General features: G+C 38.9%; 1 protein-coding gene across 4 annotated transcripts in view; it reads left to right on the top strand.

Annotated features, from left to right (window-relative positions):
* LOC127426870 (dynamin-binding protein-like) overlaps positions 1 to 20,084 on the top strand; it is an 84,817-nt gene that overhangs the window by 59,770 nt on the left and 4,963 nt on the right. For all 4 annotated transcript variants that reach the window (XM_051673940.1, XM_051673939.1, XM_051673938.1 and 1 more), the window contains 12 exons: positions 3,602 to 3,798; positions 4,747 to 4,846; positions 4,960 to 5,107; positions 6,782 to 6,799; positions 8,179 to 8,378; positions 9,713 to 9,843; positions 9,931 to 10,035; positions 10,584 to 10,715; positions 11,409 to 11,741; positions 11,835 to 12,014; positions 12,370 to 12,568; positions 19,387 to 20,039. In XM_051673940.1, the coding sequence (XP_051529900.1) occupies positions 3,602 to 3,798; positions 4,747 to 4,846; positions 4,960 to 5,107; positions 6,782 to 6,799; positions 8,179 to 8,378; positions 9,713 to 9,843; positions 9,931 to 10,035; positions 10,584 to 10,715; positions 11,409 to 11,741; positions 11,835 to 12,014; positions 12,370 to 12,568; positions 19,387 to 20,039 (2,396 nt within the window). The remainder of the gene's footprint in view (positions 1 to 3,601; positions 3,799 to 4,746; positions 4,847 to 4,959; positions 5,108 to 6,781; positions 6,800 to 8,178; positions 8,379 to 9,712; positions 9,844 to 9,930; positions 10,036 to 10,583; positions 10,716 to 11,408; positions 11,742 to 11,834; positions 12,015 to 12,369; positions 12,569 to 19,386; positions 20,040 to 20,084) is intronic.

Below are 20,084 nucleotides of genomic sequence, written 5' to 3'. Positions count from 1 at the left end.
TTCAGAAACAGTAGGTTGACTTTTCTAGAGCTGAATTTGGACTGTGCTTACCGAAATTCAAAGCACTGCCCCCTGTTGCCGAAGTGGGAAATGTTGTTTAATGAATGGGCACGTTTGAGCTCCAGTTTCCGGGTGAAATGCCCACAGAGGGGTGCCAAAAACGAATTGTAAGGCAAGTTGTTTTTAGCTGTAAAGGATGTAATACAGTGAAGAGGAATGCATGTTGTATTAAGCCTATCCCAAACCTGGACCGCAACCCTAAACCTAACCGCCAGTAGAGCAAAAATGTAAGCTTAGAGGGAAAATGGAACCTCATAATCACTCTCGTCAATGATAATGCAAACATGATTACTTCCTTGTTTCAATGCGGGACGAGAACCCGGATCTGTCACGTGGCTGATGCAATGCTCTTTCAGTCACACCACAGTAACTTGGCATAATGGGGTCCATGCGAGTGTACTGGAACATTCGGAAATAAAATTACGACTTCCCGTGTGATCATGTTGTATTTTCACTGGAAAACCAGACAAAAATGTATTGTAGTGTTGGTTTTTGGTTTGTTGACAAGCAGTCAGCAAGATGATCACCCTTGAAACTATTGATATTCTTTCTTTAGAGTACAATATGTTTATTGGTTCAGAATTTTAAACATGGCTTCCCCCTGTCTCATGTGAGCCACATGAAGCGCACTGGCTGGAGCACGACCCTAGAAGCAGACCAAGAATAATGTCACAATGAATTACATCCACAGAGACTGAAACAGAAGCCATTGTGTATGTGTGTGTGCCTGCTCGAGATTACCCTCTCTGCCATTCATCCGACCATGGCACACATTCTGATCTCTATGAGCACTGGCACACATAGTCCTGGCATTAAATCTTAGCTCTCCCACACTTTGATCTTACCGAATCTTCTCCCTCCCTCTCTCTGTGTCTCTGGCTATCTGTATGTATCACACATTGACACTCTACACCTTCACTAAATCTTAAAACTCTATACACCCATGGATTGTCAGCCACCCTGATTCGACTCAGTTTTCATTACACTTATTGGAAACCATGTAAGCTATCATTAAAAGTTTGTTTTATTCCTGTTTCACTATGATACAGCAAAAGTAATCTAACTATCCAAGGTTTTTCAGGATGAAATCGACCCATAAATGAGTCAGTTTCCTTGTCTGCTCGTGTTCATATTTGTTTTGAGTGGACATTCAACAGCTCTCGTCTGTCTGAGCTCAACGTTAAAAGGACAGATCTGTCATAATTTTCTTACCCTCATGTTCTGAAACCATACAACTTTCTTCCGTGCAACACATAAAATGAGATTTTAGGCTGAATGTTAGCCTCAGTCACCATACACTTTCATTGCATCTTTTTCCCAAACAATGTAAGTGAATGGTGACTGAGGTTAACATTTCTGCCTAGCATCACTGATTGGGTTTGAAATGACATGCGAGTGAGTGAATGATGAAAGAATATTCGTTTTTGGGTGAACTGTCTCTTTAAGCTTTATAGCAGTGTCGATACTCTAAGACCATCTGAATGAATCATTGTGGGAGAATTTACTCTTTGAAGATTATTTTGTTGAAAACAATGAATACACTAGGCCTGTTAAGCAAATGTGGGTCAGAACAGAATTGTAGAGCTTTGTGTGTGTGAGTGTGTGTATAAAGTAGAACAATTAGCGTATGGATTGGTGATGCTGTATAGACCAAACATTGTTGTTTTTTAAATTTTTTATCCCTAGTTATTATGGACCTCACACTGTGCATCATGTAAACGGGCTTTGTACAGACACTTGGAAAATAACTGTACATTACAGGTAAACACTATAAAAGTGAACAGTCTATACATGTTGTCAACAGGTTGGATCATTCCGAGTTTTAGTTCTATTGAGATAAGGAATAAGGATATGGGTGGTAAAAAATGGGAAAAGGCAGTTAATCATGCCATCCTGTAATGCATGGTGTGAGTTTAAAGACATTTAAATCAGAATTGAGCCCATTTACTTTATTAATAATGTGCCTGGTTTAAGTGTTACAAAACAAAAAAATATTTTTAATTTCATTAAAATTTCTCCGCCTCTGAAACTTCTTTTCATTACTGTTGACATAAACAAAGCTGCACTGGCAAAAAAAAAAAAAAAAAATATTAACCAACAATGTAATAGACCACTTGTCGTTATCCATTTAAATCCTGATGTACAAAATCGATCCCCACCCTAGATTATTTCCAAGTATTCTCGTAAATATAATGTTGCAAGCTTTTTCATGTGGTTGTTAACTTACTACACTGCAAACTTACACTCATCTTATAGATTTTTTACTTCCCCCATGTTCAGAAGAACATTTAATTTAGGCTGGGGTTTTTTTTTTTTTCAGGTTTGCTGAAACATTTCAGAGGTCAAATATGCAATGTAATTACAAAGCCAATGTAGCTCCAATCTCTCATCAGTCTTTTAACGAATCAGCAACAATACAGATTTATAGTAGCATGATGTCAGCATGAATCACCACATTAGATGGCTTGGAAGCCTTAAGCCTGAGACATGCTTAATCTCCTTATCTTTCTTTTTGACTCTAAGAAACACACACACATATCATGTGTGTATATAAACTCATATGAATCCTTGCAGTTTTGGTGAACCCAATATTTTCTGCATCATTTATTTTGAAGCTCGTATATAGTTTTCTATCTTAGCTTTCACAGTCTTATTCAGAGTCCCAGACCCCACCTCAAATGCCTCCCCTAGCCTCCTGAGAGGGCCCATGTCTCACTGCGTGTATTGACAGTCCTTTGTACCTCCATAAAGCACCATCTCAGGCAGCATTGTGGGGAGGCACCGATGCGTGATGACTGATCTCCCTCCCACAGTCTCCTGCCCCAGACCCGTTTGAGTGCCAGTTCGGAACGAAGAGATCAAAGAGCAGTCAAACTCAACTCCAAGCCATGACATCCTGCGGATGGCCAAGAGCAACACGCAGAGCAAACTGACTAAGATCTGCCCTCCCTTTCCTATTTTTACCTCCATTACTCCCATGCGCTTTCATCGTCTTTCATAAGTGACAAATGTAATCCATTCAGCCTGTTGTGAATTCCTTTATTGTGTCTAAACTATGACAGACCGATGTATCAGCTAGGCTAATATTTGGTCATTTTGAGACCGTGTTGGCATGGCTGATTAACAGAACTGATAGTTCCCCATTGTTTCAATTTCAAAATATACCAACTGCCTTGTTAATGATAAATTCAAATGATTTGAACTATTTTATTAAATATTATAGTAAATGTTGTCCTGTTTTTAAAATTCTGTTGTACACTAAATGTTCTTTTAATTTTCGCAACTTTGCGTATGTTATTTGATATTGCTCAAATGTATTGCATTTTAAATGGTTTTATTACATACATTATTATGTCGCCATCTGTCACACTGCTCTACATATCTCATTTTGGGCACTGGCCATTGAAAAACAAGTATTAGTCGACTACTAGTGTATAGTGGAAAAAACCAAAGCCAAACCTAGAGGTACTGTGCTATCTATCGCTAACTAAGTTGTAAGTTGTCTGCGGTTGACCAGGACATTCTCTTTCTCTTGCGTCAGAGATGACCCTGCTTGCCTCCCAGCCTAAGTCTCTGGAATCTTCCCCTGCTTCAGCAGCCACCACTGAAGACCCTGAACAGAGGATGCTGGAGAAAAGGTCAAAAGTCATTGAGGAGCTTCTGCAGACTGAGCATGACTACATAAAGGACCTTCAAATGTGTGTGAAGGAGATCATACTACCACTGCAGAAAAAGCAGGTCAGTAGCATTCCAGCAAACACTCAATGAACATGAATGGTGTATAAAGCCGGGTGGATATTTTTACGGTACTTTACGATTGTTGCTTGTCAATGTGTACAGTACCATTCCAGTGAGATCTTGGGTAAAAGCCATGGCACACTGCGACATTGTCAGACTGTATGATACACATCATAGCCAAAACTTTGGTCCCAATTTTCCAGATTGACAGCATGACTGGGTGTTTTATCTCATTTGGCTGTCGTAGGAGCCGTCACACTGCAAAAGGCAATTAATCAGCGGTCAGTTAACATGTCAAGCTAAGCGATCAAAGACTGCAGAGTTTACCCTACGATTAAATTTTTCTCAGATCTTAAATCTTAAAGAGCCCATATTATGCTCATTTACAGGTTCATAATTTTATTTTGGGGGTTTACTAGAATAGGTTTACATGCTTTAATGTTTAAAAAACTCATTATTTTTCTCATACTGTGCACCTCTTTTCACCCTCTGTCTGAAATGCTCTGTTTTAGTTCCTGTCTCTTTAAAGCCCCCCTTTCCGAAAAGCCCAGTCTGCTCTGATTGGTCAGCCGCTTAGAGCGTGTCGGAAATGTAATGCCGCGTCCCTTACCATAACTGAGTTTCAGTTCCCGAGGCTTGCTGTGTAGCTGTAAACACTATTGTAACTATGGTAATAATGCTGTCGGTTTTGCCCTTAGGCAGACATTATGCAAATGTGTTACATAGTGACATAGCATATCACGGAAGTGCAGACCTTTTACATGCACAAACAGCTATATTACACACTAAACGATAGGTAAAATCCCAAAAAGCGTAATAGGGCCTCTTTAAATCATACAGTGTGAACCCTGGCTTTACATGTTCACAGATCATATGTTAACTGCTTATCTTGAGTGCAATGAGAACGTTTCAAATCTTCATCCTCATCTTCATCTGAATTTCCTGTAGGTCCAGAGTATTGATTTTGATGGTCTCTTTGGAAACATTAACTCAGTAATTGACCTTTCTCGCCGACTCAACAAGACCCTCCAGGACACTGACTCAATAGGTAAGAGCAAAAATCTTGAAGATGTGGTCGAGCTCACAACATCTCATGAAGTTTCAGTTGCACACAGTTTCCAAATTGCTATTTTGCCATATTCAATTTCTTTGCTCATCCAGGTCAAGTGTTCCTAGACTACAAAGGTGAGTTGGAAGAGGTTTACAAGATCTATTGCCAAAATCACGATGACGCCATCTCTTTACTGGAGACCTACGAGAAGGACGAGAACATCCAGAAGCACATGCTGGAGTGTCTGGAGAAGCTCAGGTAATTTTCATTGAAGGACAGTTCATGGTTCCTCATGAATAAAAAAACCTTCAGATCAATGCATGGTGTGGTTACCACAAACATTGCATGCCCAAATCTGGTTGAGCATGTACAATAAATGCCAGATTTACTATAATGAGTCATTAAATAACAATTTAACCGTATGAGAGATGTTTTAAGTAAGACACTAATTGTGTGGTATGTATCAACATTACACACGATCAGTTTATTTCAATGGTATCTGGAATTGTCTGTTACGTGACTTTGACTGGATCGGTCTCTGGATCTTACTAGTAGAAATACATACGGTGAGGCAGTGCCACAGGGTGTGCAGCCTTACTCATGTCATCATTGTGATATGTCTCTGTGATGTGTGTCTTGATTCAGCTCTACTTTAAATGGACTTGTCTGGTTGGATACAAGATGACTGTTGGCATCTGTGGAATACCAAGAAAGGAAGCACCTTTGCCCTTCTCATTGTCTGCATTTTAAAGTTTTGATATTAAACTATAACCTGATTAGTATGCCTGATGCCAAATTCACAATATAAGAGAAATGGGATTGGATTTCTTTGAATGCATACTGTACTTATATAAAATTACTTAATATATTTCTTAACATAGAGAAAGCTTGTGTCTCTCTGTTTTCATTATTTGATCTCTTTTATAGTGGTTTAGTAATGCAAGGCAAGAGAGGAATGTGCCTCACCTAGTTTCAGCACTTTCTAGTTTCACTGTTTCAGTGAATGATTCTAGCAAACTTGTGTGTTTAACAACATTGTATTAGGCTTTATTTAAGCTTAAATGCAATTTACAAAGGCAACAACCACATTTCTTGACCAGTTTCTTTCTGTAAACATTGGTAATCTCTCATCCAATTCTTTTAAACTCAGTCACTTCCTCGGTTGCCCTTTGACAGACATAAGATCAATCAGAGAATAGAAGGAAATATTCACCTAGCAATGTCTTTTACTCCAAAAGCCTTTTATGGTGGGGAGTGGGAACATGAAGCTGTTTGTCCTCAGTATCAAGGAATTTGCAAAATGAGTGAGTACTTTGCCAAGACTCCAGTTCGGATTTATCATAAATGGCTCTGACTCCAGTCCAGAAATTGCAAGCATGTTGATTTTCTGGCAGGATGGTACTGTAATGAACTCAACCATGAAAAACAGATATAAATCCTCTAAAAAGCTCCTTAAGAATGATTTCTTCATGGTAGTGATATACTGCTCTATATTACTTATAGACTTCTCTGAGCAGATTCGAGTGCACTAGACTCTGACTGGCATTTAATTTTGGCTCTCTGTGGGAGATCAGATAGGGGCCAGTGGAGGCCCCAGCACCAGCTTAATGCACTCCTAAAACAGGTCACCCACGGCATGCATTGCCATGGCAACGAGCGGCATATTAATCAAGCACACAAATCGTTTTTCAGTTTTGTGTTTGTCATCTCGCCCTCTCGCCTGCTTCATTCATGTTCAGTACCGCATAAATAAGTCATGTGAATCGCAGTAGTTTTATCTAATTAGCTCATTAGCTTCTTTCTAATAAAAGATAGAGGTGGTTTAATTCGACACTGTGTTTTGTTCCCTCTTCTCTCTCTCTCTCTCTCTCTCTCTCTCTCTCTCTCTCTCTCTCTCTCTCTCTCTCTCTCTCTTTTCCTCACCCTTGACAGAGGGATATACCGAGAGTGGTAAGTCTAAAGCAATGCTAAAGCATCTGCATGTGAAGTGCCTGACAGCATGCTCAACAATTATTAACCTGCATAACCCTTTTCTCCTTGTGTGCTTGTGTGACCAGGGGGCCTTGTATGCTTTTTATGTGTGCTGTGTGTTTTGTGGTCACGGTTACCCCTTGTCACGAGTCATATTCTGGCTTACATTTATACAAATTAGACCCATGAACATGATTTGTGCAAATGCACTCCTAATTAAGTCAGAATATGGCCCCAGTGGGAATATTGGTTTATAATTGAAACAGTTTTATTTCATTTTCTGGAAGTTGACCTAATGCTTTCTGGTAGCATGTTAAACAATTATTAACACAATCTCTAAGCTGATGATATGTTACTTAAAGCAGTTAAACCATCAAAACAGCTCTGATATTTGGACAAACATAAATGTAATTGCAGTGAAAGACGCTTTTTGTTTGTATTCAAAGATATTCTTATTGCTCCATGATCTTGAGTTTTTTATAATATCCTCCAGTATTTAGCTCCAGATTTTTGAGTTTAGGAATATGTTGTTCTGTAACATTTAAAACATGCTCCAACTCTGGATTTGGATCGGCACTGTACATACACAGAAGTATGCAGATACTCAAAACTACACTTTAAAATATATGAAGATCGTTGCTTTAAATAGAAGACATCAAACCAAGTGGCATTTCTTTTAAAGAAATAGAGCGCATGCAAACATTTTAAGCAAATCCAAAATAAAACGTTTGTTAGGTTTTACATAATAAAACAATAGATATATTGTTTAAAATGAAGACATTTTCTGGCAATCAGTGTACATAATTAATGTGATGAACTATACCTGTGGTTACTCTGCTAGGAAACCTTAACACTTTAGGAAAACATCTACATAAATACCTTCATTCATCTACTAAAAATGACTAGTTGGTTAACAGAAGTCACAGAAAAAAAATGGTTCAGGAACGTTAAGTTAGTTCTGAGAAAAGTTATAGCATCATGTTTGTAGATGCCACTTGATTTGATATTTTATCATATAATGCAATGAAATTCAAATTGTAAATTTTTAAGTGTTATTAGTTTCAAAAAGTGTCCAAATACGTGTCCAAATACACTGGGCCCACTGTGCACCTCGTCCGTTTTCATCCCATCAGTCAGAAAGTGTGTGCTCTTGTTCTTTGTTAGTCTTAGTACTCTTTCTACTGTGACCAATTTTAAAAAATGGGTGACAGTGAGCCAATGGATAATTGATGGATGAAAACAATGTGTGTGTGTTCAGTGACCCAGCTTGCTGTCAGAGGAAGTGTAACCCTGAAATGTGACTAAATCTTCAGTACTTCTCACTTCTCTTTTTATCTTCCTCTGTTGTTCTGTCACAGGGGAAAGACAAACTACATTAATCTGGGTTCATTCTTGATAAAGCCAGTGCAGAGAGTAATGCGTTACCCCCTGCTCCTTATGGAATTGCTCAACACCACTCCAGAGTCGCATCACGACAGGAAGCAACTCGCTGAGGCAGTGATGTCCATTAAAGAGATTAATGTCAATATCAACGAATTCAAAAGGAGAAAGGACCTTGGTATGTGGGTGTAGCTGTGAACATGTTGAATTGTTAAAAAGGGATGTTACATGGGCTATCTTCCAAAACCTAGTGTGCTGCTTCGTTGTCTACTGCCTATATAGGCATCTACCTTTTAAGCGGCTGTGCATACCGAATGTGTTTTGCATCCATCTGTGCTGTTTTTCATTAGTTTCTCTATGTAGACATACACACGTCTAGTTGTTTGTTGTGCCATGTCTCTCTGTTTTTTTAGCATCTCATGCAGGATCGCAGCATTTTTTTAGATGCTGTGTCAAGTTAAAATAACGTACATTTTTAAAAACACATCTCGAGACACCTTCGTTTTGTTATATTCTTTGCCCTGCATCTAGATTTTATTAGAGCAAGAATGTGTTCAGTCTGAACGGCCCCTTACGTAGCATCCAGCCTTGATATGACTTGGCAGCAACTCTGCATGGCAAACAAATAGGAGTTAAATACATAGCACACACAAGTCACAGCGTAAAAAGAAACATTTGCAACATCTGAGACTAGAAGCTTTTTTTATTATTATATTGCACTACAGTATTTTTAGAGCTTCTGTACTTTTCAGTATTTAATGAAATAGGTATATTTATAATCAACATTTCTCTTATCATCTTACATAATGTATCTGTTTTTGGTAACACTTTACAATAAGGTTCCATTCGTTAACATTATCAAAAACAGGAAAACACGTGCAATTACTGCTCCAACAATAACTTTAATCCAAAACCATGTGGTTAACGTTTCGATGTCTTCTTCAGTCTTTTTCCATTCATTAACATTATCGTGAACAAACAATTAACAATATATTTCTTACAGCATTTATTAATCTTTGTTAATGTAAGTTAATAAAAATACAATTGTTCATTGTTCATTCATGTTAGTTCGTAGTGCATTAACTGATGTTAACAAATACAACTTTTGATTTTAAAAATGTATTAGTATATGTTGAAATTAACATTAAGGTTAATAAATGCTTAATAAGTATTGTTCATTGTTAATAACTAATGTTGTTAACTAATGTTAACATATGGAACCTTATTGTAAAGCGTTACCATATTTTTTTTGTTGATCTCGGCACAATGCATTGTAAGTTTGCCTTCTCTGTGAAGGATAAATGCTATGCTTATCTAGGGAAGCAGCATAATTCGCGTAATCGTGCCAACCTTTTGGAACGTCTTTGGTTTTGGAGCATTCCTAGGATGCCTTAAAGTGTCTCTGCAAAGTGTTGGGTCTATTGGGATTTAGAACAGAGCAGTATTGTTATCTTTCTGTAGTTTGGTTCTACGATCGTTCCATGACTCAGCGGTGCCACCTCTTGTTTATAGTGGTGAAGTACCGCAAAGGTGATGAAGACCGACTCATTGACAAGATCTCAAAGTTGAGCATGCACTCCATCATCAAGAAGTCAAACAGAGTGAGCAGCCATCTCAAGCACCTGACTGGGATTTCAGCTCAGGTACATCAGCGCTGTTATGAACTCCACCCATCCCTAACTGGATTTAGAGAACCAGTGTTGACCAAACTCTCCTTCACTCTCCCTCAGATCAAAGATGAAGCTTTCGATGATGCAGAGAAAAGATTTAGACTCCAGGAGCGACTGATCAAGTCCTTCATCAGGGACATCTCCCTCTATCTGCAGCACATACGGGTATTGATTTATTTTACATTAACCGCTCCTTGCAAGGTCCTCATGTGACTTGTTAATCTTAATCTTCTCACATGCTCCCATTCATTTTGTCAGTTAGTGTTAGTTTCTTTGTCTGATGATCAAAACAAGGGCTCAGGAATAAGCTTTTTTCTGCTGGCCCAGTCATAGTAGTTTAGCTTTTGGCTTTCTCAATGGGGGTTTAAGACATTAAGGCATGTTTGTGAAGCTGCTTTGAAACGATATGTATTGTGGAACGCACAATACAGATAAACTTGACTTTTAATTGCCCATTTTCTGCCACAATAAAACAAAAATGTAAATAAAAAAATATATATTTTTAACCATTCAAATATTTACAAAAAATATTTTTTATTTGAATAGTTTTTAATTATTTTTAATTTGCAAATCTAAATTTAAATTGCTGAAAGTTTTAAGACTAACTTGAAGTTTGAGGTGCCTTTGGGCCATACTTTTTTTTTTCCTGAAAACGATTTCACCACTTAGTAAATTAAGGCGTTTTTCTAATCTCAGCCTTTTCTAACTAATAGGAGTCCGCTTCAGTGAAGGTGCTAGCCGCCATCAGTTTCTGTGACATCTACACAGAGCGGCGACAGCAGATGGACCCCGAACGTTTCCAGAGAGCACATCGCTGCATCAGTGACAAACAGTTTACTGAGTTTGTGAGTACTGAAACTAAAAATCACCTCGCATTGCCGGCAACACCGCGATGAAGCACCAGCAGCAAAACCCCAAACACCAAGTATTAAACTTTGACACATAACTCGAACTGCACTGTTTGTGCAGCAGACATGAATGATACCTCAAATTATGTGAATTGTTGAGGAGAGAAGTGCTGTTACTTTTCTAACCAGTTGAAGTTACGATTTACACCAATTAAAACAAAGATTAAAATCTACAGCCTTACATTGGATGAACCCGAGCCATATTTACATTTAGTCATTAAGCAGACACTTTTATCAAAAGTGACTTATAAATGAGGAACAGATGGACCAGAATATCATAGAGACTTGAGGGTGAAATCTTCACTTGGGGCAGTAAGCTACCAACTAGTAACCATCTAGCAAGTCCCTAGCAATCAATCAATACACTATTCCAACCTCAGAACAACAGGCTAAAAAACACTCTAAACACCTCTTTGCAACTGCACAGCAACACGCTGCCAACCACCCACAACATTAGCATAGAATTTGTCATGGCAAGTTTAGCATGGGTAGACACCAATCACATCTAATCTGGTTTCCTAGTAGTTAGTTAATACAGTATATTGCAATTATTAGACAATTATTTGAATGAAATGCAGAATTCTATGTCACAATGAGTCTGTATCCTTGTGTATGTCTGTCTCTGAGCAGAAAGATAGGACAGAAGCTCTAGTCATCACTCCCCTCACCCAGCTGCTCAATATGTTCGCTGGGCCCCATAAACTCATCCAGAAGCGTAGAGACAAGCTGCTAGATTACGACAACTGTAAGGAGCGTGCTGAGAGGCTGAAGGACAAGCGTGTGCAGGAGGAACTGCAGACTGCACGGAATAACTACGAAGCTTTAAACGCCCAGCTGCTGGATGAGCTGCCCAAATTTCACCTCGCAGCCGAAGAACTGTTCACCAGCTGTGTAAGGGGCTTCACCCAAGCCCAGAGAGATTTCATTGCGCTCACGTTGGGGGAACTCACACCACTTCTGCAGGTAAATAGAGATGAAGTTTCACCACTTTCTTTGATCAACCTTCACGTCACCAGTGATGTATTTAGTTGAGTAATTGTTTTTTCTTCCCTATAGCTGTCTGGTTTGAGTGGCACAGAAGGGAATCTGGTGTCCTTGTTTCAAGAAGAGCACACTCGAGTGTTGGATTTGCTTCAGAGCTTCAGTTTCTTCCCCGACAACCTTCCCACTACTGTACGCAAGCCCTTTGAAAAGAAGACTCTGGAAAAACAGAACTCCAAGAAACAGCAAGGCCCTGTAAGTTGCCCAAATGCAGCCTGATCCAAAACAGACAGCTCTTCTTATCTATAATTTGCTTTAAGCCCATTCCTTGAACCTTATGATCCTGCTGAAACAGGTTAAACCAACCTACAGTGGTTAGGCTGGTCTGTTTTGATGATTTTATATGGGTTTTGGGCACTTGTTCAACACTAGCTTGGCCAGGCTTGGAGACCAGCCTAAACCTGCTAAGACCAACAAACCAACTTTGGCTGATTTAAGCATTTTGTTTTTTGCAGTCAACCACCACAAAGAACGATATTAATCAGACAGTATTGTGTCTTTTATTCATTCTCCTCTCTTCCTTTGCCAATTTTCCTCCCTGACTGTGTAGCCAAACTGCGTGCTACAGACGGATGAGCACAGAGCCGGGCTTCTGGTGAGATACGGGCCAGAGAAACTCTACCAGGCTGACAGGAACTTTAACGCAGCACAGGACCTGGATGTGTCCATACTGGAGGGAGACATCGTGGGTGTCATCAAGCAGCAAGACCCCATGGGCAGCCAGAACCGCTGGCTAATAGACAATGGAGGTTTGTATTGCATGATCTATCTATGATTCATAGAATGCATTTCCATTTCCTAATTTAGAAAGTTAATTAGTGATGCTATTACTGTTGTTCATACTAGGGTTGTCACCATACCAAAATTTTAATGGTCACTGCCAATACCAATGAAAATTCAATGAAAACTCTCGATACCAATTTCAGTATCACAGCAAAAACTAATATGCAATTGAACACACTCTATTATTTTAAATGGGGTTTTAATAAACCCGTAACTCTAAGAATGAAATTGTCACATAACTCGTTCCCCACCATTTGTGCTACGAACACAAATGATAACTCAAATCATGCTTGTTGAAATGTGGTTTGACTTTTCTAAGCAATCAAACATACAATCAAACAGTTTTCTCCTGGCTAACAAAACAAGCTAAAATATCCCATAGAATTGTATTAAACTTAATTGTATTCAATTAAAATTGCAATTTTTTACACTAAAATTTAAAAGCTCAACATTCGCGCACACTACGGGCTAAATCCAAAAAATTTCCAATTTTTTCAGAAAATCCCCCAATAATAATAAAAAAAAAGACTCCAATTATACTGTATGTGTTTATAATCTTATGATAAACAGAATTTTTTTTTTCTTTTTTTTTTTCTTTTTTGGTCTGAACTTTGTAAGCATGTAATTCTGGTTCTGTTCACTCGCTCACTTTGAAAAGTCTTATTTTGTTCCACTAGATGTCAGCAAGCACTAGAAATTTATTTATTTTTTCTCTATCACATTCCATCACAATATACAGATCTGAAATGTAGGTGGCGCTCTAATACATTTTAGCCCTCATAAATTTGCTCGTCCATAGACATTGTCTAATTTTCAGTTTATGCACTACCCTCATCGTTTCATTGAATATGTCGGGCTCTGAGATTAGAAGCTCAATCTAGGTGTCATTAGAAAGCTAAGATCCTCATCTTTGCAATGATATATAAAATTGTATCATCAATAGTCAAAAACACATTTTTATGATGATTTGTTTAGCATGCTTTTCCTGCTGGATGGCATATTTTGTTCTGGTCATCTAAAATTGGATTATTCAGCCAAGCAAGCTCACAGACAAGTAAAAAAAATTTTTTTTAGACAACTGCCTAAGGTAAATGCAGATATAGAGGTTATAGCTATTTAGGGCTTACAGCAGAAATAATCGGTGCATAAAAGAGACTTATGTATTTGATGACTTACAAAAATCATATTTCATTTTGTGATTCTTTTTGTGAAAATCTGAACAAGGTCTGGAATCTGATTCAAAGGATGAAGGGCAGGAATGATGGAGCTCAAATTCAACACATCAAATATCAAGACTCTATTCTAACTTAAAAACAAGAGATTGCAAATACCCTAGCAGAAAATTTTGAAAAGAACTCCATTGAGAATTGCCTTAATGCCTTCCAAGTTTTTCGAGCACAAGATAAAAAGGTATACATTTTTCATCTAATAATAAGGAACCCTATAATCAGCTGTTCACAATGGAAGAATTTACACGAGCTATAAACAGAGCACGTGATACGGCAGTTGGACCAGATGATATACACTATCAGTTTTTAAAAAATTTGCCTCACATTATCCTGTCTCTACTTTTAAAACTTTTTAACTCTATTTGGATATCAGGGAATATTCTTCTCTCTTGGAAAGAAGCGATAATCATTCCCATCCCAAAAACAGGAAAAGTGTGGCTTCAGAAAAGGGAGAAGTACTGTAGATCACCTCATCAGCCTTGAAAGCTATGTACGAGATGCTTTCATCAGAAAAGAACATGCAGTGGCTGTCTTTTTTGACTTGGAGAAAGCTTATGACACCACTTGGAAGATCAGTATTTTAAAGGATTTATATCAACTTGGTTTTAGAGGACACTTACCCATTTTTATTGCTAATTTTCTATCAAACAGACATTTTAAAGTCAGAGTAGGTAATACCCTATCTGACCCTCATAAATGAGCTAGGAGTACCAAAAGGAAGCATTTTATCAGTTACCCTTTTAGTATCAAAATCAACGGCATTGCAAAAGCCATCGGGTATCCATTGCAGTCTTTATGTTGATGACATTGGTATTTGCTACAGAAGCAAATCCATGAATAACATTGAACATAAAATCCAGCTGACAATTAACAGAATGCAGTCCTGGTCAGTATCAAATGGTTTTAAGTTTTCAAAGACTAAAACTGTTTGTATACATTTTTGGGGGGGGGGGTCACGTGACGCGATGCAAGAAGCAGATGTGTGAGCGACGAGCTCTGCGCACTTTGCTACATTTTTTACTATTTTCATGTTATAATCCGGTGAAATTTGATACACCCAGTTACACATTTGCTCTTTGAGGCAAAACATGGCAAAGAAGTCAAAATCCTCAGGCTCTGGAGACATTAAAAGACACTTATGTGTTCAGGATGAAAGCCCCGACAGGCCTACAGACCGGGGACTCAATTTGGATGGTGTGGCGGGAGAGAAAATCCAGCATCAGTTGTCCAACATGTCGGTGATGCTGAAGGTTCTTGCTGACTTGGAGGATCTCGCTGTAATACATCGATCGATTACGGCGATAGAAATAAAAGTCTCTGAATTAGTTACAAGAGTGACTGATGTTGAGAGATGAATGTTTGTCTGGAGTCTTCAGAGAGGGAATTAACCGCTAATCCACCCGTGACCAAAGTTGATTTGGAACATCTCCTTGAAAAGCTTGAAGATCTTGAGAATAGAAGCCACAGGAATAACATTCGAACTGTTGGAATTCCTGAGCATGAGGAGGGCAGAGATATGGTGAAATTCCTAGACAAGCTTTTCCCGAGTCTGCTCGACATAACAGGCCATAAACTAGAAATCGAGCGTGCTCACAGAGTCCCAGATCACAGATTTGTTGAGGGAGAAATGCCCCGATCAATCCTGGCCAAATTTCTGAGATCATCCGATAAAAATCTTGTGTTGCGCCAGGCAAGGAGCAAAGGGAAGCTTTCTTGGAAAAACCATAATATTTTCTTGTTCCCGGACTTTGCGAGTTCGACGAGAGAAACGCAATCGGTTCAAGGAATGTAAGAAACTCTTACATCAGCGAAAGATCACTTTTGCTCTGATGTTTCCGGCTAAACTGAGAATAGAAACGAAGGACAGTCGCAAAGTATTTGCATGTCCCAATCAGGCAATGTCTTTTATAGAATCAGTGGGTGAGTAAACCCATTGCAAACTTTTGCGTTGACGGAAGATTACTTTTGCATTGAAGTTCCGGCCAGTTTGAAAGTGGACACTACGGATGACTGCAAAATATCTACATGCTCACACAAAGGATGTCTTTTATAAAGTTGACGGATTGAGTAATCGTGATATATACTTTTACGTGGCCTCCGAGTGAATTGACTCGACCATCCGGGGAACCGGGATGCTGGTTTTGTTTCTCCAGCCTAGCGGCTGGAGCTTGTTCTATTGAATAACACTCCTTTGGAACAGCTGTGGATTAATCTGTAGAATGATTACGTCATCCGCTGAACTCATAACAGCTGACTCACTGAACATTCGTTTGTCTGTCCGAGGAATCTGAATGGTTTTATATCAGCTGGAATTTGTTTTGTGGAAGATCACACCTTTGAGACAGTTCTGTGAATGAATCTAAAAGTTCTTCCTATTGGCTGGGGTTTATTTTAAAAAGTATTTTCTGTTATGTAATTTTGCCTCACAAATTTGTGAGGCAAAATTGAGCAATCCGATGACAAAGTTGTCATGGGGGCTCGTGGGCGTTCATGGACCTTTTGAGTTTAGAGGGATTGTCACCGGTTGGCGCTTTCATGCGCGGGGTTAATGTTTTTGACACACAATTTATTTTTTCTACTATATCAAAATGTCAGATGTTAATATGAGTGGAGTGTCTCTCTCCACATGGAATGTAAATGGGTTGGGGCACCCCATAAAAAGAAGGAAGGTTATTACTTTTCTTAAACGTAAGAAATATGATATAGTGTTTCTTCAAGAAACACATCTCTCCCGCAGGAAGCTGGAAAATTTGGGAAGATATGGGTGGACATGTTTTCTTTAGTGCTGGCTCAATTAAGAACAAGGGAGTCATTATATTGATTAATAAACATCTACAATTCAAATGTCTCAAACAGACTAAAGATAAATTAGGGATTTATTCATTATTGTTTTAGCTGAAATTCACAGGCAATGGTTGATTTTGGCTAATATTTACGCACCTAATGCTGATGATCAGGGCTTTTTTATAGATCTTGGGATGTTGCATGCTGCTGGCACCCCTCATGATATAATATTGGGAGGAGACTTTAATCTTTTGATGGACTCAGCCCTTGATCATAGTGAAGCAAAAGGGTGTAAGCCCCCTAGAGCAACACTGACACTTCACAGGATGTTTAAAAATCTTGGTCTTGCAGATATCTGGCGACTTTTGAACCCATCTGGTAGGGACTATACATTTTTTTTCATCAGTTCATAAGATTTATTCTAGAATAGATTTTTAATTTTTTTTTATATCTAAGTCCCTCATTTCATCTGTTGTTGATTGCTCAATTGGAAATATCTTAGTCTCAGATCACACCCTGGTGAGTTTAGAGATGTTGCCACATACAGAGAAAAATAAATCATATAGTTGGCACTTTAATGTATCCCTTTTGCAAAATTCTGATTTCCAACAAATGAAATCAATGTTTATATGGAGACCAACTGGTCCTCAGTATCCTCTGTGGGCGTGGCTTGGGAAGCACTTAAGGCTGTTCTTAGGGGACGGATCATATAGTATGCCTCATTCACCAAAAAATCCAAAGCACGAGAACTAGTGGAATTGGAAGAGAATATTAAAAGTGCCGAGGCAGAGCTGAAGCGCCGAATGTCATCTGATGGCCTCAAGAGAATTGACCCGTTTGAAATTCAGATATAATACTATTTTGTCGCGGAAAGTGGAGTTTTGGTTGTTCAGGGCAAGACAGTCATACTTTGAGTTGTGGGACAAAGCAGGGAAGCTTTTGGCTAGATATATAAAGCAGAGAGAGTCTTTTTATACCATTCCTTCAGTGAAATCTGCTGGTGGTGAAATATTTACCTCGGCCATTGATATTAATAATGCTTTTAAAGAATTCTATCTTGATCTCTATAGTTCCACGTCTTTGTCTACTGATGATGACATTAGAAACTTTGTGGAACCATTAGAACTCCTTAAATTGACGACTGAGCAAAAAAATTCTCTTGATTCTGAGATAACCTTGGAGAAGCTTGATGAGGTAATTAAGGCCTTGTCTACAGGCAAGGCTCCAGGGCCAGATGGTTTTGCTGCTGAATTTTTTAGATCTTATGCTACAGAATTGGCTCCACTTTTGTTAGAAGTTTATACTGTATCATTAAAGAATGGAAAATTTCCGCCAACCATGACACAAGCCCGGATCAGTCTGATCCTTAAAAAGGACAAAGATCCAAGTGAGTGTAAGAGTTACCGTCCAATTTCCCTGAACCAGCTCAGTGGAGAGAGAGGTGTAGGGGTTTTATGTGTGTGATTAGTTTTATTTATTTTATTTTTGTTGTGTGTCTATGGTTGTGTCACCACTGGGGTGTTGGGGGGTCGGGTGGGGGATTGGGGGGGTAGTGGGGGTTGGATATTGATTCTGTATATGTGTGTTCTGCTATTTATATTTAATGGTTGAATCAATAAAAAATGTGAATCGCAAAATCTGAGGATCATGCATCATCTGCATTTGTGATCAACCATCAAAAAAAAAGGAATATCCATCCCCAATCACATCTCAATTTTTACAGCAGAGGCAAACACTATCGTCTTAGCACTGGACTTCATAAAGACTATGCAACAGAGAAACTTTCTGATCATTTCAGATTCAAAATTATGTCTTCAAGCAGTGTCATCTTTAAAAAATGATCACCCAATGCTTGTAAAGATTCTATGCAAACTGCTGTATTTGGAGGCCCAAAATTTCAATATCTGCTTCTGCTGGGTACGTGGAATCCCAGGAAATGAGGAAGCAGACACTGCTGCAAAAGAGGCTTTATCAGCGGATTTCAAAAAGTGTCCAATACCTCCCACTGACATAAATAATAAATTAATATATTAAAAACAAATGGCAAACTGAGTGGGATCAATGCACCATGAACAAACTCCATGAAATCAGCCCTATTGTTGGCAAAAGAAGTTCCTCTCTGTTTTCAAATCGCTGGGACCAGATCGTCTACACCCGCTGTCGAATAAGTCACTCCAGGATGACACACAAGTTTTTAATATTAGGAGAAGATTCACCAACATATATCTTCTGCCAGAATCCATTATCACTGAAACATGTTTTATTAGACTGTACTGGTCTTAACCCCTGAGAAACCTGTTTTATTCAGTCAGCACTCTGGAAGAAATTTTTAACAAAGTCAAACCGAACACAATTTTAGAGTTTTTAGGAAAAATAGATTTTAAAAACCATTTATAGAATTCCTTACCCATTTCTCGCCATGGAAATAGCCATAGAAGCTGGCATGGTGTTAAAAACAAACAAACAAACAAACCTCATGTGCCTGACCTATGCCGGCAGGTTCACAGAGTTTAAGGGGTTGGGACTCAAGCCATATCTAGGGACCAGAATATGATATTGACATGGATATTGGGTGGGCTATTTTAACTTGAACCAGTACAGTAAGTAACCACCTAGCAATCACCAAGAACACCCAAGTAACCACCAAGAACACCCTAGTAACCAAATGTCAAAGCCCTTGCAACCATCCACAACACCCTAACAACATGGGCAAGAAAGTTGTTGTCGTTGTAAATGTAATTTGACAAACAGTTTTTTCTTTGTTTCTGCAGTTACGAAGGGCTTTGTGTATAGTTCCTTCCTAAAGCCCTACAACCCACGCAGGAGTCATTCGGATGTCTCCATTGAGAGTCAGTCATCGAATGAGTCGGGCTACGGTGGCTCCTCCTCCCCCATGTTCTCACGACAGAATAGCAACAGCACTCTGACTTTCAACCAAGACACATCAACTGTCAGCTTCTCAACGGCCACACCTCCGAACCAAGCACACACTCGCCCGAGTCAGGACATCACCCCCAGGAAAAACAGAGAGTTTACATCCACCATTCAGAGGGATTCTGTCGAGCCCACCATCAGAAATTCCCCCAATCACAAAGAACTGTCTGAGACAGCCTATAGAAATACTGCAAATAACAGGGACTACTCTGAATCTTCATACAGAAATCACAGCAATCACAGAGACTCTTCAGACTCTGGTCAGAATACTCCAACCAATCACAGAGACCCCTCAGACTCTGAGACAGACTTGTGTTCCTTCAGTAAGAACTCCAGATTTGACTCATCTTCGAGGCACAACAATTCACGTGGTTCTTATGGCTCACAGCAGAGACGAAATGGAGACTATTTGGAACAGCAGAGGAAGCCACAGTACCCTCTTGAAGAATATATAGATCCAGAGCCTGATCCCGAACTGGATGGCCACCAGGTATGTTGCAGACAACTAAATCACTCTAAAATTCATGGTTGATTA

Source organism: Myxocyprinus asiaticus, chromosome 36 (assembly GCF_019703515.2).
Source record: "Myxocyprinus asiaticus isolate MX2 ecotype Aquarium Trade chromosome 36, UBuf_Myxa_2, whole genome shotgun sequence".
In the NCBI taxonomy this organism is placed as follows: Eukaryota; Metazoa; Chordata; class Actinopteri; order Cypriniformes; family Catostomidae; genus Myxocyprinus; species Myxocyprinus asiaticus.
The sequence above is the reverse complement of the archived record's forward strand: the minus strand, read 5'-3'. Positions and strand labels throughout refer to the sequence as shown.